Source organism: Vipera ursinii (genome assembly GCF_947247035.1).
Source record: "Vipera ursinii genome assembly, chromosome: 15".
Lineage (NCBI taxonomy): Eukaryota > Metazoa > Chordata > Lepidosauria > Squamata > Viperidae > Vipera > Vipera ursinii.
In genome coordinates, this window is record NC_139528.1 from 8645787 (window position 1) to 8660318 (window position 14532).

Genomic DNA, 14532 nt, shown 5'->3' on the forward strand with positions numbered 1-14532 from the left:
ACATCCATGCCCCAAAAGAGCACAACACGCACCTCAGTTTTAATATAAATTTTCAAAGGAGCTGCCTAATCAGCTGATTAGAATGTATGAAATGTAAAAATATTGGGATGGTGTATGTCAGGGGTCTTCAAACTAGGCCCTTTTATGACTTGTGGACTTCAACTCCCAGAATTCCTCAGCCAGCGAGCGTGGCTGAGGAATTCTGGGAGTTGAAGTCCACAAGCCATAAAAGGGCCACGTTTGAAGACCTCTGGTGTAGGTGAGTGAAAAGTCTGCATATTAGGTAATTAATTTTGAGAAAATTCTGAATGATAAGAGTGATTTGAATACAGTGGGGAAATTAAGCTTAAATAAGAATCTTGAAAACAGGACACATAATGACTTAATAAGATGACGTATAAATACAATTGAAATATGAGCTGATTAAAAAAGTTGTTATATGTTGATGTTATTGTTAGTAGTATAAATACTAGAAAAATGTTTCTACTCAATCTTGTATACTGTATATTGAAAGTATTAAGAATTATATTTGTTTAATGCAGACAAAAGGAGAATACTACTGGAAGAAGAGAAGATCAAGGAAATATATCATTGACTAATGTATTAATTATAGAAATTAATTATTATTGATTGTTTTTAAATATATGAGCCCAGACAACACACTGTTTGCTAAGCATTAGGAATTGTTATTGTAAAAAATCAATAAAATATAATAATAAAAAAAGAAGAGGACTACTCCAGAAAGCTAAAAGTGTCCATAGAACATAGAATAATTTGGTTGGGGGGACCTTAGAGGACTTCTAGTCCAGCCTCCAAAAGAAATTGATATTTGAGCTCACAAATACAAAATGCTTGCACAAAGCCCAGAGCGAGCTGCAGCAGAAGGCTAAATTGGAGGCTTCAACCATCTGTGAAAACGTGCCTTCTTCCCAATTTCCCTTAATATTACAGTGTGTCAGAATCCATTTATATCCCATTCATAAAATCCTATATGTATGTTCTAAAAATCTTACAACCCCACTGGATTCTGACATTTTTCCAAGGAGGAGAAGAGAAGAGGTTAATAGGCGCAAGGATATTTATTCAGACTGCCCGGAGGCTGTCTTCAAAGACCAGGGGGAGAACCTTTGAACTAAAACAACAAAGGAAGGGGGGGGAAGAGATCTGGTTTGTATCTTCGATTTAAATCTGTAAAGGAAGGGAGTAATTGTCGTAAAGACATGAGAGTTCCCATGGAAGGATTTGACACCTGAATTTTACTTGATCAGGGACAAACCAGATGGCTTGAAGGGAGGGGGTTCGACCAGGGACTCTTTAAAAAGTACCAAACTGTAACACAGTTTCAGATCCTGTCTAGTATTTCCATCTCCAAACATGTTTTAGTAAAAGCTCCTTTTGGACAACTTCTGGTTCAAGAGTTCTTTCTTTCCTAATATGTGGATTGGGGTGGGTCCTGACACAGTGAGTGATTTAGCGATGCATTCCTGCCTGCTGGGGGGGGGTTTGGAAACTTAGCTGGGTGTCAGGCATAAGCAATAATGAAAATCAGTAGCTTTATTGTTTATTGCCTATGTTACAAGAATCTGCTCCAGACTACTTGCTTTCCGCTGGGACAGATTAGATAAGATTTCAACAATCTTGGGGCAGGTCAACCATCTGCTTGGCTCCTCCTTCCAACCTGGCTGGCAGTTTCCCATCATTGAGGGAACCCAGCAATCCTTTCCCAAAGCTTAGCTTTATAAATAACACCATTTGGGACAACCCTGAACAGGCAGGGCTGGGACAGCAAAGGTTCTGGCAGTGTCATGACTGCTCATTGATGGAGTGGTAGGTGGTCCTTCAACCTCTGTGAGAAAAAGATTTCTTCCAGGATTCATGAACTGTGTGAATCCAGCCTAAAATTCATTCATGCATTAATCAGGATCAGTCAAGTCTAAATATTTCTTTTTTTATTAGTTTGTTAGATTTATGTCTTGCTTTTCCTTCAGGCATTCTGACTCTCTGCCCTGGAAGACTTGGGGGTTAGAGGAAGTTTCATGGATGTCCTGAGCAGAGTGTGCACGTGTTGCTACAAGTTGTATGGGAGCAAGAATCTGGTTAGTAGAGAGAAAAGATAAAGCAGCAAACTTAAAGTGCAACTGAAAGATAAAGATAAACTCAAGCTAGACATGATTGGCTTAAATAGTGTATCTCAATAACAATATGCTATCCACTTTTTATTGTTCTTTGGAGTTTTGTTTTACAGACTCACTGTTTTATGTGCAACATGCAAAAACACATCAGCTTTATTAATCTGCAACATACAAAACACATCGGCTTTATTAATCTGCAACATACAAAACACATCGGCTTTATTAATCTGCAACATACAAAACACATCGGCTTTATTGATCTGCAACATACAAAACACATCGGCTTTATTAATCTGCAACATACAAAACACATCGGCTTTATTAATCTGCAACATACAAAACACATCAGCTTTATTAATCTGCAACCTACAAAACACATCGGCTTTTATCTGCAACATACAAAAATACATCAGCTTTATTAATCTGCAACATACAAAAACACATCAGCATATTAATCTGCAACATACAAAAACACATCGTCTTTTTTAATCTACAAGGGCTTAACTAACTTTAAGCATTTAGGTACGATGGCACATTATAGGCGGACTGTTAGCATGCGACTGACCTGGGCGTATCGACTGGGCCAGGCGTTGGAAATATATTTAAACTGCGGTTACTGGAGTGTGGTCTCTTACTTGCAGCTTTGAGATCCACCAGCCTTTGCAAACGCTTTGTAAATAAAAACTTGGTTATTTCCAACAATTTGAGTGTGAGCCTTGTTTCTCACAGATGGTTTTCGATGCTCTTTGTCTAATTCTTGATTGATGTTTTGTGCTAGCACTGATGAAGCCACCTAGTTTGGGTCATGAAACATCTGCAAGGAAGCCACCCAGCTCAGAGAGCACCCAGGACCCCACAGTTCAACCCTGAGCTACAGATATTCTCCTCTATTTATACATTTTCCAGAAAGGTACTGCAATTGCAGGTAGTCCCGCACTTACGGCCACAACTGAGCCCAAAATTTCTGTCGGTAAGCAAGACAGTTTTTAATTGAGTTGTGCCCCATTTCGTGGCCTTTCTTCCCACAGTTGTTAGGTGAAACACTGCAGTTGTTAAGTTAGTTTGTTAAGTGAATCTGGCTTCCCCCATTTGATTTTGCTTGTCAGAAGGTCACAAAAGGGGAATCACGTGACCCGGGGACTCTGCGACCGCCGTAAGGATGAACCAGTTGTCTGAATTCTGATCACGTGACCGTGGAGATGCTGCAAAGGTTGTAAGTGTGAAAAAATGGTCCTAAACCACTTTTTCCAGTGGCGTTGTAACTTTGAACGGTCAATAGGTGAACTGTTGTAAGTCGAGGACTACCTGTATAGGAGTTTCATTCGTTTAAGTTCATCCTCTGCCCTCCTCCTTCAAGGAGGGGTCTATTAGGTACCCGTGAGGTGGGGGGAAACCCCTTGGAAAACTATCAAGAGGGAGGAGCAAGGAAAGGTGGAAGCTATAAGGATGGGGTGGAGCTCACCTTCCTCTTGGGGGCTCTCCATCTCAGGTGTCCTCTCTGGGGTTCAGCGTGATGGGCAGAATGCAAGTGCAAGAGAGCGTATTGAAAGGAAACAGAGATCAGGCAGTGAGCAATCGTGCATCTCGGCTTGGGTGAAACCATTAACAGCTACCAGACCCTCTGAAGCACATCCTCAAGCCTAGTTAATTTTACAACCATTTTCTCAGGCCAAGGCATCTTCACTACAAAGACCAAACTCTTGCAAACGAAAACAGGAGTAATGAAAGCAAAAGTCAGGCAGGAAACGCACGTGCAATGAGATCATTATCCCATGTCTGAGTCAAGGCTTGCAAAATGAAGGGAGTACCTGCATGCATCTAATGCCACTGGGAAGCCTGAAGCATTAACACCCCTCTTCTTTTTTAAACACAAGACACATGTATCATTAGCTAGCTTAAGGTAAAACCATTTTCTCTACCAAACTGCAAAATATATTTCTGTCCAACAGCTTTGCCAATTTAGGAGGTAGATTGAACTAGGTAAAATACGTTCTCAATAACTTGAACGTCTGTGCAGTGCCATCATCACCTCGCCATCTAGAGATCTGCCTATCAAAGAATCAAACAAGGAATTTTGACTCCTCGTTTGAGGATCCTTCCAGATTCCTAATTCCCCTGATTTAGTGTCCCTGTTGGAGAGAAACTATCCCAGTTGGGAGGAGGGCTCAGGGGGGGAATTAGCCAAGAGACACTAAAAACACACACAAGAAGATAAAAACTGAAAGACTTATCTGGTCTTTCCCAGGTGAAAGTGCCAATTGGGACAAATTCCTGTATTATAGTCAGAGAATAATGAAGTAGTCAGTTTGAACTCCACAGGTGGGGGTCTGGTTGCTCGCACCTGACACTTCATGGATCCTACGGTTAGGGTAAGCCAAGGCAATTTGGCTGCATTTGCCAGTAGCCAGTTCTGCATTTCCTGGTCTGTAAACCCAGTTTCTTTTCTTGGAGGGGGTGTATATGGGACGTGCTAACAAGAGTCGTCCAAATGAAATGTTGCTGGTGTTATTATTCACAAGGGAATGATGCACACAAGGTGCCTCAGTGGTCAACCTCAGGAAATGCTGAGAAATGGAGAAACTCCTCAATCAGCTGCTTTCCAGCTCTTAATGTAATCCAATGGAAAGGGGAAACTAAAAGGCTAAATAGGATTTCCAATTCCAGTTAGAGACTCCTTCCCCTTTTCAAAAGAGGAAAAATAAATTAAAGGAATATAATTGGCGATGGTAGGAAGAAGTGCTTAATAACTTTAATCCATACGTTTGCACAGACTCCTTTGTGGATTGTTGGTGTAGCCCAGGGGTAGGCAACCTCGGCTCTTTTATGACTCATGGACCTCAACTCCCAGAATTCCTGAGCCAGCCTGGCTCAGGAATTCTGGGAATTGAGGTCCATGAGTCATAAAAGAGCCGAGGTTGCCTACCCCTGGTGTAGCCCAACCCCTGTCCAAATTCCATGCTTCTTCTGCATGGGAAGATCTACCTTCTCCAGGACCTTTTGTCTCCCAGCTGAACGTAACAGGAACAGCGTAACAGAGTTGGAAGATCTTTTACATCTTCTTGGGAGTCTTCTAGTCCAACCCCATACTCAAGCAGGAGACCAGATATTCCAGAGAATCTGAGATTCATCTTTGGTTTCACAGCCCCTTTTAAGAAGATAAAAAAACTTACCTGCACAAACTTGTTTTAAGGAGACCATCCTGGATGCCTTGCTAACAGGGTTTTCTGCTATGCATGTTGCATTGAGATCTTGGGAGACAAACTGGATCACAGAACTCCCAGGCCTGGGATCCGTGTTCTTAGCCGCTGAGGTCCAGCTGATATTCACCCTGTCTTCCCAGGTAGAGCAATTCAGCTGCCAAGTTCCATTTCCAGCCCCATAAGAATCACAAGTCACTTTCAGCTGAGAGTCCAGCAACTCTCCTAAGCAGGAGATGGGGAGACACCATTTGTGAAAGACCAGAAAATCACAGGAAGGCCAACAACAGCATGGGTCAATCAATGGTTTTGTTTACGTAAGGACCCACCTCAATTCCTCTTCCCAAGAAAGCAAAATGCCTGGAACATCTTTCCAAAAGGAACTTTTATTGGGAGAAGTTGACAATAGGCATGGAAGGCAGGATCTAAAGGTTTCCCACGCGAAATAATAGTTTAAAAGAGTCATTCATACACCCCAGCCCAACTGTCCGTTCGGATGGTTCAAGCTGGCCAATCCACAGGTGGGAAGTGGTAGTGGGAAGCAGGACCGTAAGGCACCACTTTCAAGGCTGTTACTTTGTGCCTTGACTTCCGCGGCTTCGTCTTCTGCGGCCAGAGATAAGGCAAATGGCTCAAGGCACATTCCTTTCTCACCCCAAGGAACATCAAAGGAGACAGACAGTGATGGCAAACCTTTTAGAGACTGAGTGCCCAAACTGCAACCCAAAACCCACTTATGTATCATTGGCGCCAGGTGGGCGTGGCCCATTGGGTGGGTGTGGCTGCGGTGATAACGGCAGACAGGGTGGGACTAAAAAGCTCAATCAACCAATTCCAACTTTGCGAGATCTTTTTTTTCCCATGTGAAGTTGAAATTGATTGATTGAACCTTTTTTTTGTACACAGAGGTGGAGGCCTAGAGGAAAAAGGGTTTATAAAACCCAGCTAGGACCTAGGACTGGGGCGATGGCACACATTCCCACAGAGAGGGCTCTGCGTGCCACCTGTGCCATGTGAGCCATAGGTTCGCCACCAAGGGAGTAAGGCATAGGCACGAGAAAGAAAGCAGAGAGTGAAACAGTAGTAGTAGCAGCCCAGAATCCACCCTCCCTCCGAAACACAGAACCCAAAAATAAGACCCCAAATGAAAGAAACGGGTTCTGACAGTTTAGATTAGAGCAGGAAAAAACACGTATCACCCATTTGTGTCACAAATAACAATCCCAAAATCTTCTCCAGTCACACCTATGACACTCATAGGTGAGGTAGAAGACAATAGGACTCTTCATCCTCTGCCCCCCACCAAACGCTTTTTATACCAAACCATGAACTGAGAACAGGATGATGGGTCTCCAGGCTCACCTCCTCAAGCCCCCTTGACTCTTCTCCAAAGAGTTGGTGAGTCCAGCCAGTCCCACCAGATCCATGGAGAAGGTCCTGAGGATCTTCTCTGGAGAGTCCAGCCTCAGAGCAAACCTGCCTTTCTCTTCCCGACCCCCCCACCCGGGAACCCCCTCGGCTTACTCTGGTGCAGCCTGTGCCACATGGAGAGGGAAGCCTGGAGAAGGCTGGGTTGGCCCCCCTCAGGCCTCCTTCCAAGGGGAGGCCTTCAAAGGAGACCACTTGAGCTCCATCAGAGAAATGCAAGCCCTCAACTGTGCCAAAGCTCCTGGCATGGAAGGTGGTCAGCAGGATGGAACAGAAAGGGAAACGTTGGTGTATGAGTGGAGCAAATATATGCTGGGCTAGGCCTGAGGAGAACATCTTGAAGCAATTTGCATTGTATGAATGGACCAAACTCTGCCCGAACATCTGATGGGCAGAGCATGCTGGAACAAAAGTCAAACAGGAAAGCAGCAGGTGAGCAGTTCTGGGCTCCATCCAGAAAGTGTTGCCTCTTCAGAAACTGGACACCCAACCCCACCCACCCACCCACTCCCCAACAGAAAAGCCCCACCTCTCCACATTATCCTGGGCAAAGGAGGGAGGCCAGGAATTTGCTGCCATGGCTGGGATACTTACTAAAAACCCGTAGATCAAAGGACTCAACCAGTATATTTCCATCTTTTAAAATAATTTGTGCTCTGTATTGTCCTGCATCCTTTTTCTCTACATGACTGAGAAGTAATTCTCTGCAGTCCTTGGAAACATTCAGTCTCTTTTCAAAAGCTGGTAGGAGGACCAGAAGTTTACATGCCTCCTCAAAGGTCACCAGAGCGATATTTACAAATTCAGTGCCGAGAATTTTATTCCAGGATATTGTTTTATAGGGTCCTGTGGTCTTCACTTGGAATGTGACAGTTTTCCCCAGAATCCTGTTCAGTTCTTCTGTTCCAGAAGCTTCTGCATGGTCAGAGAGAAGACAGAGAAGAAGCCTTCAAGGTTGGATCACAAGAGACCCACCCAGCGTCCCATTTCTGACCCTCAGATTTCTTTTCTAAGAAAGGGCAAAATGGCTCCTGGAGAGAGGACATGGTGGCGTCTCCCTGGGCAACGGCCTTCTCTTCTTAGAGAAGCAGAGGGGTTCAAATGTCCTACGTGGGAGCTCAGACCTTCCCTTTGGGGTTCAAAAGGAGGGTCTGCCCAACCAGGGAGGCCCAAAGCTCCACCAGGCCCCAGGCTGATCTGCTCACCTGGAGGACACCTGAGGGGTCATTTGAAATTCCAGTTCACTTTATTTATTTATTCAATTTATTTATTTTAATCCCATTTATATCCCGCCCTTCTCTGAAGACTCAGGGCAGCTTACAATCTAAGCACAAATCAAATGTGCTTAGCAATTTGTTTGACACCCATCTCACTTCAATTGTTTACCCTCCCTCTACCACCAGACTGCTCTCCTTCATTCAGGAACCCCATAGGATGCCCCTCGTATTGGCTGCCACCATTCATTTTCTTTCCCTTCAGCCAGAGTGGGAGGAGCAAGGCCCACGGGTTTTTTAACTGGTTTTGTGGAGTCCTTGTTTCTCTCTGAGCTTGGTTGTCCTATTGAGCATGGTTTATTATCAGACTAAGTAACATCATCACTGCAGCTTAGTAATGAAACATCTGTAAGAAGACCATCAAGCTCAGAGAGCAGCAAGGATTCCACAGTTCAGCCCCGAGCTAGAAAGATTCTCTTCTATTGTTAACTGGTCTTTCCTGCATATTGCAGATAGTTGGACTGGATGATCCTTGTGGTCCTTTCCAACTCTACAATTTTGGGTTTCTAGAAAGTCCATCCTTTGGAAAAGCCCAGGCATTGTTAGTGGATTCCAGCCATGAAGATACAAGTAAGTAAAGGTAAAGGTTCCCCCGCACACGCGTGCTAGTCGTTTCCGACTCTAGGGGCCGGTGCTCATCTCCGTTTCAAAGCCGAAGAGCCAGCGCTTGTCCGAGGACGTCTCCGTGGTCATGTGGCCGCCATGACTAGACGCCAAAGGCGCACGGAACGCTGTGACCTTCCCACCGGAGTGGTCCCTATTTTTCTACTTGCATTTTTATGTGCTTTAGAACTGCTAGGTGGGCAGAAGCTGGGACGAGTAACAGGCGCTCACTCTGTTACGCGGCACTCGGGATTCGACCCGCCAAACTGCCGACCTTCTGATCGACAAGCTCAGCGTCCTAACCCACTGAGCCACCGTGTCCCTACAAGTAAGTACCAAAGTGGGTTTTTTTAGAGTTTTAGAATTTATTTAAAGTTTATAGTTGTCCATAAAAATAAAGGTTAGAATCCAAAGAGTCCGGGTGGATCAATAGGAAGGACCATAAGAATTATGACACAGAAGAAAGCCAGTGAGGAATTTGAACATCTGGAGAAATATTTGAATTGAAAGAGCCATTCAAGTCTTCTTGGCTGGTGATTAATTAGTAGCCAGGAAGTCTTCCGTTGGGGTTGTTGTAGTAGGGTTTAAGGACAGTGGTGGGGAACCTTGGCTCTTTTATGACTTGTGGACTTGAACTTCCTGCTGGCTGAGGAATTCTGGGAGTTGAAGTCCACAAGTCATAAAAGAGCCAAGGTTCCCCACCCTTGGTCTAGGACATCTCACCGTAGGCAACTCGCCATGGCCAAATCATCACATGGCCAAATCATCACTAATATCAAAGAATTGGTGGAATACAATCATTAAAGAAAGGATGCAAAAGGAGGGACAGAATGAAATGTGAATGACAAAAATTAAAATGTTTTTTAAAATTATTTTAAATAATTAAATTGTTGAATTGCCCCACGGCGAGTTGTCCTGCAGCAAGTTGTCCCGTTCCGAGTAGTAGTTCCCTGCACTGGACTAGATCTCCTCCAGGGTCCTTCCAGCTATTGAAATCTCTGCTTCTCTTCAAAGTACAACGTCTGCGGCAAACTCTTCCTGGCTGTTTAACTCAAGGGCTGGGAGCGGCATGTGAATAAGCCAAGTGGTTCAAGTGTTGGTTTTGCAGGTCAGTTGTTTGTGTGAGCTGGTTTAAGGGGGATGTCTGTATTGCTGTCAGAGGTTTCTGTTGGTCAGCTGTAACATTACTTCCACAAATGCTGCTTGTGAAACCTTTTAGAGAAGCTGCTTCACAATAGCCAGGAAGGAAATAATATATTATTCACGTTCAGGAGACTGCAAGACCTGGTGTTGACTGTGTTGCCCATAACTCTGGGATGGGAATGAATTGGTGCCAGCTATGGACAGAAAATGGAAGCTCATTGTTGTTTGAAGCACTTCTGCACACAGATTAGCATTGAGTACTAAGGAAACTGACCATCCTTGGGGTATCTCTGCTGTCATTTTATTAAGGAGCTCCTGTAAGCTTGTAAGAGATTTGGATAATCATAATCATAATAGTAAAGTTGGAAGGGACCTTGGAGGTCATCTAGTCCAACCCCCTGCTCAGGCAGGAAACCCCATATCATTTCAGACAAATGGCTGAACAGTCTCTTCTTAAAAACTTCCAGTGTTGGAGCATTCACCACCTCTGGAGGCAGGTTGTTCCACTGATTAGTTGTTCTTGACTGTCAGGAAGTTTCTCCTTAGTTCTAGGTTGCTTCTCTCCTTGATGAGTTTCCATCAGTTGCTTCTTGTATTATCTCACTTAGTATGAATGCTTAATGCTCTGCTTTTAAATCTATTGAACTGAGCTAATAAAGTTTAAAATCCCTGTACAGTATTTATTGGGGCGTTCATTGTCTCTGGATCCAAAAGAAGCAATCGCCCGTGCACCTAGTCACTGCCCTAGATTGTGAAAATGGTTAGTATTAACCATGCATTTTGCTATGTCATGAACTCAATCTCTCTCAAGAAGATACATGTTCCACTGATGGTGCATAGATGAGGATTAGCTATTCCTCTCCCCTCAGCTGCATTTTTCTTCTAGGAAACAATAATCCATTCACTGAGGTCTTTAGGAGGATCTCACAGTAAACATAAGGAACATTGGGGGGGGACTATGACTTGGCCATGGTCTCGTCTGGCCCATCTGGCACCTTTTTATAAAACCCAAATTTGAGCGAAATGTCCTTGTGACCTATATTAAACCAAATTCAAGCTCTTTACCACCATTGTTTCTTGGTTAAAAGACAGCTCAGTTTCCCCTTTTCTGAATCTCATGAACCTTCCTGGCAGAATTCCAAACTACATTTTATGATTCTAGAATGAGTGCTGGTCAGCAAGAGTTCTCCAGGTTCATACTCAATTATGCAGCCTTCTGAGAATGATCACATAAGGAGGCTGAATTCAAGTCATTACAGGATTGGAACCTAAACATGCTGCTCTTTTAGTTTTTAGCAGTTGGCAATTGTTTAATACAGTAGTTCTCCTAACAGAGTAGCGTAGGTTGGTTCTGTGATTTAGACTGTTACAGGTTTTTTTAATGGCCTGTTTCATCTTTATAATGCACTGTTTCTTTCTCTTACAACTGTCTTAAAATTGTACTTAATTTGGCCATATAAAGTGAGCAAATGAATGTTCTGTCACATACAGAGGACCTACTTAGTTTTAGAGTACACAACAGGATCCACATAACACACAGTCTCTGGCTTGCTAATCTTTCATCCCAGGATCTCCTGTCTGAGTGGGATAATTCCCTCTGCCTGGTGGATGCTTAAGGAGGCTTTCAGGCCTTTCAACTACTCTAATCATAGAATCCTAGCACCACAGGGCTGGAAGGGACCTTGGAGGTCTTCTAGTCCAACCCCCTACTCAAGGCAGGAGACCCTATATCATTCCAGACAAAGGGTTGTCCAACCTTTTCTTGAGAGCCTCCAGTGATGGAACACCCACGAAGAAGGCTGTTCTTGGCTAAGCACTTCTCAGTGGACAAAAGATCCTCAAGTTCCATTTCATGGTTATGATTCCCCCAAATGGGAGCATCCACTAATAGCTTTTTCAAAATGACTTCCAAAGAAATGTGTTGCTACTCATGTGGTCTTCTCCTCTGCTCTCTCCCATGTTAGCAGCTTCCCTTGTGATGTTCCTTCCCCATTTTTGTGTTGTTGTTGTAGACACAAAAACCAAACAAGCTCTCAAAATATCATTGCAGAAGACTTCTCTTGAAAACCCCCTTTTGCCACATGACCCATGCTCAGCACCTGGGAGCATCACATTATCTGGCAAGTCCCACGCTTAGATGCAACTTCACACCCTTGGAGTTTTCAGGGTCTCACTGACCGAAGGAAGGCATCCTCAGAGTTCCCTTGAATGGTCCTTCAAGTGACTGAACCAACTGAGATGAGACTGCTCTGCCAACTTTCTCAACGCTAAGGGTGGCTCACCATTTTTCCCCAGAACTATCACATGCTTTTTTTCTCAAAATAGTTGGTCAACAGGGGCACGGGTCTTGCTTGGGAAAGTCTTGGATTTGATTCCAATCAGAAGTAAAAAAATGGCAGGGTGGAGGATGAGAAAGATGAGCCTCACCTGTCTTTTCCAAGTACTTTCCAAGCAACCCCTGAAAGAACCTGTTCATACACCTTGGACCAGGGCTTCCCAACCTTGGCCCCTTTAAGATGGGCTGGGTGGGGAATTCTGGAAGTTGAAGTCCACGCATCTTAAAGGGGCCAAAGTTGAGAAACTGTCCCTTAGACACAATCCTATGGAGCTGTCCTTGGAGAAACACTCTCTGGACCTCAGATGAGATGGAGAGTACCAGGTTCTCCTCTCTCAACCATGTTCACTGACTTGTGCCTCCTTCAGATGGGTCTCGGATGACCTCCTTCCTCCCATTAGGCAGAAACGCTGAGCTGCAAAAGGTCCTCAGGACAGTGAGAGAACAAGCATCTTGATGTTCTTGTGGCCAATAGTATGGCTGGTCATCCTGGTTTTACCCAGCCAAATCTTAGTCTAGATGCTTAAATACTCTACCAAAGGGAAAGGCCTGGCTTTCTCGTAAGATGGAGGAATGTTGCTAAAGAGATGAGTAACTAAGAATTAGGCAAGTGGAAAGTTGTCTGATGGTTTTGAAAGAGGCACAATTGACCATAAAGAGGAAACTTCTAAAAAGTATCGAAACAGAAAGGTGAAGTCAAAAAAGTCAAATTTCTCCAGACTTAAAACAGAGCATAATGGAGTTGGAAGGGACCTTAGAGGTCTTCTAGTCCAACGTCCTGCTCAAGCAGCAGATTCCAAACCATTCTGGATAAACGGCTGTCCGCTCCCTTCTTGGAAACCTCCATGATGGAGCGCCCACAATTTCTGGAGGCAAGTCATCCTCCGATTGCATAATTCTCACTGTCAGGAAATCTTTTTTAAAGTTCTAGGTTGGATCTCTCCTTGATAAATTTCCATCCAGCGTGGTGGCGCAGTGGTTAGGATGTAGCACTGCAGGCAAATTCTGCTGATTGCTGTCTGTCTGCAGTTGGGCAACTCGATTCCACTGGGTCAAAGTTGACTCCGCCTCCCATCCTTCCGAAGTCGGTAAAATGGGGACCCAGATTGTTGGGGACGAGAGGCTGACTCTGTAAACCGCTTAGCACCGTGAAGCGGTATATAATTCTAAGGGCTGTTGCTATCCATTACTTCTTGGAAATATTCATGGAGAATATTTGAAGCCACAATCATTGAAGGGTAACTAGAATGCAGGAAAGGGTTGTGGGAAAATTGAGAAGTTTGTGTTTGCTTTCCTTCCGTAAGTGCCAGCATTGCATAATGCAGCCTGGACATTTTACTGAAATGGAATATGCATGTCTATCTGACACCAACCTTGGAAATCATTTGATTTGAATCTCTTTCTGTCTGAAAAGTGCATGTATCCTGCATTTGGAGGCGTGAGGTGGGAGTTTTTCCTGAGGAACATTGCTAACACATCCTTCATGTGACTGTCCACGAAGGATGGACAGTCTGCAGATCTTTCCAAGTCAACCATTTGGAGACTGAGTGTTGGGTTTGTGGACTTAACTGAGTAGATGGACAGACCAGGATCAACTTTGGTGTAAATAGAGCTGAGGAGGGAGAGTAGCTGTGATCCTCATGAGTTAGGGATAGAGAATATTTGATCCCTATTCAGGGATCAAACCTGAAAGTTGAAGAAGAAACAACGGATGGAAACTTATCAAGGAGAGAAGCAAACTAGAACTATGGAGGAATTTCCTGACAGTGAGGACAATTAACCAGTGGAACAGCTTCCCTCCAGAGGTTGTGGGTGCTCCAACACTGGAGGCTTTTAAGAAGAAATTGGACTTTGTCTGAAATGGTGTAAGATCTCCTGCTTGAGCAGGGGGTTGGACTAGAAGATCTCCAAAGTCCCTTCTTACTCTGTTATTCTGTGAAGTGCCATCTTCAGGAGAACAATAGTGGGAGATGGATTGATCATCCCAAGCATCTCAGAAGCGTCAGGTGAGCCATCCAGAGGCACAATACTAGATTAGATGGACTTTTGGACCAACTCAACTCAAACATTCTGATAGAAATTCCAGAGGAAACGTATTGATTCCCCTGTGATCTGTGACTGGCAGAGAGTACAGTTTTAAAGTTTACATCAAGTCATGCAAAAATTTATATATAAATAAAAGGAAGTACTGCTGAATATAGCATTGATGACTTCTGAGTAAGATGCGTGTGACTGCAATATAAATGGGGATATGAATATAATATGTCCATTGATGAACTTCCCCCCAGTAGATGCTGACACGAGGTGACGCGGAAGGCTGGGACGGGAATACATTCTTGGAAATCACTGTTGCCATATGCTCACTCCAGCTGAAGAGAGTATTTGCAGCTCAGGGTTGAACTGAGGGGTCCTGGGTGCTT

General features: G+C 44.0%; 1 protein-coding gene across 1 annotated transcript in view; it reads right to left on the reverse strand.

Moving 5' to 3' along the window:
- LOC310647191 (uncharacterized protein) overlaps positions 1-14532 on the reverse strand; it is a 32365-nt gene that overhangs the window by 14817 nt on the left and 3016 nt on the right. The window contains 3 exon segments of the mRNA XM_083374247.1: positions 3595-3630; positions 5303-5554; positions 7352-7672. Of these exon segments, the coding sequence (XP_083230373.1) occupies positions 3595-3630; positions 5303-5554; positions 7352-7672 (609 nt within the window).